General features: G+C 44.6%; 1 protein-coding gene across 1 annotated transcript; it reads right to left on the bottom strand.

Annotated features, from left to right (window-relative positions):
• Nucleotides 1–2,966: 2,966 nt before the first annotated feature.
• Nucleotides 2,967–5,574, bottom strand: LOC116378742 (reversion-inducing cysteine-rich protein with Kazal motifs-like; the record flags this gene model as incomplete). Its single annotated transcript, XM_031840657.1, has 3 exons — nt 2,967–3,705; nt 3,796–4,060; nt 5,377–5,574. Coding segments are annotated over 3 exons (692 nt in total), but the record flags the coding sequence as incomplete, so codon positions are not given.
• Nucleotides 5,575–6,248: the final 674 nt, after the last annotated feature.

Here is a 6,248-nt window from a genome sequence, read left to right as displayed (position 1 = left end):
CGTATACAGCGTCTCTACGTCACTCCTCCACAGTCCAAATATGGTTCGTTGGATGCTAAAAAAACAACATGGCGACGGTCGTAATCCCAGATGACTGAGTCCACGCAGCACGATTGGAATAAACCACCACGTAACCCAGAGTGACAGAAAAATACTGTAGGAAGCTTTAAGGACATTCGTCCACCATGTAAGTGTCCTCAGAGGGAGTCCCCTCTGCATCATGTGAGGGACTGTTTTCCTCGTCCACCGCACCAGGAAGTGTCTTTGATGTCTGATTGGTGGGTTTGGTCTTAAGTGACTCAGCTAATTGGTGGTTGGAAGGGAGAAGGTTCAGGGTGTGGTTCCATCATTCCATTTGCTCCTGATGAGTGGATGCCTTGTTTATCCTGTGTGTGTGTGTGTGTGTGTGTGTGTGTGTGAAGCCCTGGAGTTTTAACTTTATTTAACCCCAAAAATGGTTAACGTGGTACTTCTCTCAAACCGAAACTAAATGCGTCAATCAGCTGATTCTTGTTAAGAGCAACTCACTAAAGCTCTTCCCTGAGCTGAGCTCAGTCCCAGCAGATTAAGCAGGGCTGCTGCAGCTCATACACACTTCTGCATCTTCCTTTCCAACTAAACTCTGGCTAAGGTTGTAGAGCAACAACCTCACATCCACTGTTGTACATGGAGTTAAGGGGCTTACCTCCATGTAGATTACCAACAATGTTTCTTTCTTACTACAGTATGAACGCAAAACAAAGAGGTTCTGCTGTGGTTTCATTGTTAGATACAGATCAATAGGTTGGTAAAATAAAAACTACATCATGTCATTTGTAACAAGTCTGACTTCATTAGTAAAGTTGAGAATTACTTTCTGGATAAATGAAAGAATGCATGTATGAGTATGTGAGTGAGTTACTTTCTGGATCAGTAAGGAGACTTGAGTCTAGAAAACATCCAGTTTTGGACACAGTACTCTAAATCAGGATGAGCATGGATGTGTTTCTAATTCAAGTTTGAAAAAAAATTTGTTTGTCTCACACAGACGCAGACGCAGCAAGACAGACGCGCACAAACACACAGTTATTAGCTCCATGCTCCACTAGCTCCAGAGTGCTGTTAGTCTTCCATGCTGCTCCCGGCTACACAGCCCAGCGTTTGAACCCCTCGGGGGAGGAGAGACTCTCACAGGGCTCTCCCCTGGAGCCCATCAAAGAGCCTACACACAGTTTGTTTGCCTGAAATTCAAATCCCACAATGCCACAGCAGGAGCTCCATGCCATCATGATCTGAAATAACACAATGTGTCAAATGATTGTCTTTGTGAGTGATAACAGAAAGCCTAATGCTGTTCACTTTGAGAGACGGCTGCTGTTTGAGCTTGAGACACTATTTTGGACCTCTAATCTGATTATTATAATTTCTTAGGGAATGTAGGGAACAAATCTTTTACAATTTTGTGCCCGGAATACCGTATGAAAGTTCCTAACTTATCTCTGATGGTTCGAAAGAATCAGACAACATGAGATTACTTCCAACCTTGTTTTAAGCCACGCTAGCAGCAAGGATACGGATGTTGGCCTGTTGGTCCACCTCCAGTCCAGAAATAAAACCGTATTTCAGCAAATATTGGATGGATTGACATAAGAGGATGTGATGAGCCCCTGACCTTTCATCTAGTGCCATCATTAGGTCAAAAATTCAACTTGTCCAATACAAGCAGTTGGCTCAAAGCACTGCTATGCCTGAAGGCAGCTTCACAGAGCTGTTGGCATGGCTGTACTCTTGGTCTAAATTCTAAATATATTCAGCAGCTTCAGGGATGTACAGATAATTAACAAAATACAAAGTATTTCAACAAACTATACAGTAACGTTTTGAACGTCTCCTATCTAAGTAACATTTGATACTCCAATCTAATTGAATCCCACATCTCACACAGCGTAGACTTCTCAGAATGCTGTCGTCTCAAATGTCTGTGAGCTCTTGTGGTTGCCTCCCTCACCAGGTGACCGGCAGACTGCTGTGTGTGTGTGGGCAGTACGTTTGAGTTTGTTTTTATGTGTGTGTGTGTGTGTGTGTGTGTGTGTGTGTGTTAGTGTGACTTCCCAGTGCAGCCTTTGAAGCTGTTCCATTTGGCCCTTGGCCCCATCTGTAGACAGTGTGTAAAACATGCTGTGGTACTGATAACTCCTGGGTCACACTGGGTTCAGTGTAACAATGTCTCTTGTTTCCCCTCTCTGCCTCTCTCCGTCTTCAGGCTCGAAATGATGCATTTTCACACAGCTGAAGGATTACGAAATGTGTATGATGATAAAAATAAATTGATAAAAAACTAAGAAACTGTATGCAAGTGTGCAACTGTAGCATGTAAACACTGTAAAACGATTACAATGTGAATTCTTTGATGTGAACTATTGTAGTTGCAGTTTAGTTGAAGCACTGAGATGTAAGCACTGAAAGGACTTGAAGAGTCAGAGCTGAAAACAGGTGGTAGCATTAATACGTTTGGTTCAAATTCTGTAGGCAGTGGAGTTGTTCATTTCCATGTTTGCACTGAAAGTAGTTGAACTAACAGTTGAAGGTTAAAGCAAAGAGCTGGAAGCAGCTGAAAAGTCGGTCGATAACTTTGCCAGATAGTAAGTACCGAAAGTAGTTGAAGTGTGAGAGATGAAAGCAGTTCATGTGGAGAGCTAGAGACAAAAGTTAAACTGTCAGTTGATCTGTTAACAATTAAAGTAATTGAATAGTTGAAGTGTGTGTACTGTAAACAGTGGACGTGTCAATCAGTATACAAGCAGATACAGCAGTTGAAAAGGCAACTGAAGTGGTTGAAGTGTAAGCTGTACAATTATTTCACTTCACTTTACCAATCATGAAATGTGACCCTTGAAATGCAAACAGCCCATTCAACAGCTGGAGACCCAGGCCGTATTGCTGGGCCCGCTGGAGAGAAGGGAGGCACGGGAGAACCAGAACCAGTCCTGAGCGGGGCAGACTGTGAGAACCTGCTGCAGTAAATCAAGAGGTTTTCTAAAGGGACTCTGGTGTTTTCTCTGGTGAAACGCTGCCGCTTTTGTCCACGGGACCGCCCAAATGAACACAAAATTTTAATTCCTAGTACTGTTAATGTTAAAAGTGAATGTAAAATGGTAGCTTACATCAACTGTTAAATGTTTGACTTTTACTTTGGTAATTTGCCGAATAACTCAACAAAACAATCGTCCTTTATTACAATACGGATGCAAATATGCTCTTCTTATTCATTTGCTTCTAAAAGCAACCGGTAATAGAGGAGGATGAATTTAGTTGTTGCTGATGAAAATGTAAAAAAGAATAAATGTTGTGACCCTACAGAACCTGATCATGTCTACTTGTGTTGTTTTGGAGCCGGTTATGATCACGGTGTGTGATCTAAACATACAAATGGAATAGGTGTTTCTACTGACATGAGAAGGACTAGATATCTAAATATCATTTGACAAAGAGAGGAGCTACCACCATGGAAAACACATCAGTCCAACCGTGGCGAGCATCCAGGAGTCTGACCTGTTGTTGAAGTTGGTGCAGTAGGTGAGGTCCTTGCAGCCCAGCTGACAGGGCTCTCTGACGTCGGCCAGGCAGTTAATGAGCTCCGTCTCCACTGGGTTGTACTCACAGAGCTGGTCAAAGTCCTGCCATGTCTGGCTGCCCCAGTTGGTGCTGATCTCCTGGCACATGTCCCTGTCAGAGCGGAGCACACAGACACACTTCACCTCAACTTTTGTGCTCCGGACAGCGACGCAGCAGCTTCCGCTAAGCGGCGCGCCGTACCTGCAGAGGGAGGTGTTCGCCTTGGAGCAGCAGTGCAGCTTGGCGCAGTCCATCTTGGCGGGGTGGGGGGTCTCCTCTTCGGGCGGGGAGGGAGGGTGGGCGCTGCCCAGAAAGCACTGCCACATGGGCTCCTGAGGGAGGGGCTGGGAGCCGCACTCATTGATCAGACCCTCCATGATCTCGTGCTCTGTGCTCATGGTGCGAAGGATCCGCCGGCACGCTACCTGACAGTGGGTGGCCTCCGCCCGGTCACAGCAGTACAGACCTGGATGAGAGGTACGGGTGGATTAATGAGTGCTGGGATATGTACTCTTTCATGATATTTATGGTTCCCACCATAGAAAATAACACACACATTATTTTATAGACACAAAGATGACTACGTCACATATAGGTCCACACCCAGTCGTGAAAGTGGGCCGGTACGGTCTGGTACGGTCAACGGTTCAATCCCCAACTGGGACGTGTCACATGTCGAAGTGTACCTGAGCAATACACTGAACCCCTGGGCGCCTGTCATTGGCAGCCCACTGCTCCCTATATACAGGGTCAAATGCAGAGACAAATTTCCCCCTTAAAGGGATCAATATAGTATAATAAATTAAAAATTTACGCATTGAGCTGCATGCCTAAACCCACCAACAACAACCAGTCATGATCGCATTTCAACAAGAAAACATCTTTCACTCATCTGCCAACGTTACAGCAACATAAGGTTAGTTACCTCCGCCCAAAGAGGTTGTTTGTACACGCATTTTTCTTCTCACTTTTATTGACATTGGGAGATAGGACATTTGTGCTGCATTCGTATAGTTTTGGAATAATCCGAAAAAATGAGTTCCCGACCAGGAGAATTCTCCTCTTCTCAGTAACGTCTATGTTGTTTGATTATTACAACTTTAAGCTCATTAACACACCGAAGTTGGCAGAACTGTGGAAATAGGTGCATTCAGGTGCTCCTCGGATGGTCCCATCTGTCGCTGCCTCTCCAAAACTGTTCCGTTAGTCTGCTGCTGGCAAACGTCAACTTCTGCTGCAGCTGACTGTCTGACGTCGAGTGCTGTGGGTTTTGGGCAGACAGTCGTTTCTTGCAAAAAACCTCCCGAGTAAAGCGACAAAATAAGCTGTGCTGTTTCATGATGTTCAGTTTTATTCCAACAAAACGGACAGCAGGTCAAACAAGCTACGAGACTTCTGTAACTCTGCTGACACAACGGTCCTAAACACACACAGTGCTCATCAACAGCTTATGAGCCATTCATTTAGTTGTAATTTTCTTCCGATTAAAATACAACAAATTGATTTTGTCAACATTCACAAATCATTCTGTGGCACTTTCACCATGTATACAGAAAGTGTTTCTAATTTAAAAAATGACTGTGTGTTTAGAGATGCATGAAGCTGGGGTTGGGAAAAGAACAGAATTAAGAGACGAAAGATGAAGAGATAAAAGTTGGGGTAGTAGTACCGGCAAAACACCACACCCAGAACAACAGGGACTAATGAATCCAGTGCTCCTGTAATAAAGCAGCACTGGAGTGTCGGCTGGATGCGTGCATTGCGAAGCGTGAACGGACTCACTGTCGATGGGGCTGCGTATGGGGTAGGACTTGGTGAAGTTGCTGACGCAGCTGAGCAGCTGGGGGCTGTGGCTCTGACAGTACTCTTTGACGGCGTTGATCTGGGACACGGTGGGGGTGGAGTCGGTCCTGAAGATGGCCTGGCAGTACTCCCTGCAGGTGGTGTGGCGCCCTGCATAGCTGCAGCAGTTGGAGCCCACTGAGGGAAAACACACAGACACAGACACACACACACACACACACACTCACGGTGACAAACTTAAATACACATGTGGGCTCAGGATGAGTATTTAAGAAAAAAACAAAAACACTGTAAAAGACTACACTCTTATTTTCTGTAACCAGCGTAGCATTAAAGCATGGTAGCATTAGCAAGCTACCTCTCTAGCTAGCATACAGCAGGCCAATTAGCTAGCTAGCATGCTAATTCCACCACGCTTTAATGCTTTGTCTGTTCTTTTAAGTAAAGCTTAGCAAAAGTTAAATCAGGAAGACTCTCTTTACACTCCGGGGGGGGTATTCCTGATCAATCACTACCCCCTTCTAATATACTAGGTCACGATGGAGTCTAATTGCCAAAGACTCTTCACTTTTCATCTCATTATGCATGTGTAGTAAATGATTCACTCTTGAACTGACTTTTGGTCCTTAGCATTGTTTCATTGACTCTAACTGGATACTTGTGGTCAACTTCAGAGCTCTAAACCTCCTCAGATTTGATTATTCTCACTAAAGCTGACATTAACAAACAAAAAAAACCCATTAGACCTTTCAACAGGAAGTTAGTGACCTCACATCCTGCCAGGCAAATAACATGGCACGGCTGTGTGTGCATGTTGTGTATGTGTGTGTGTGTGTGTGTGTGTGTGTGTG

Source organism: Anarrhichthys ocellatus, unplaced genomic scaffold (assembly GCF_004355925.1).
Source record: "Anarrhichthys ocellatus isolate YVR2014 unplaced genomic scaffold, GSC_Weel_1.0 scaffold3082, whole genome shotgun sequence".
NCBI classification, from domain to species: Eukaryota; Metazoa; Chordata; class Actinopteri; order Perciformes; family Anarhichadidae; genus Anarrhichthys; species Anarrhichthys ocellatus.
The sequence above is the reverse complement of the archived record's forward strand: the minus strand, read 5'-3'. Positions and strand labels throughout refer to the sequence as shown.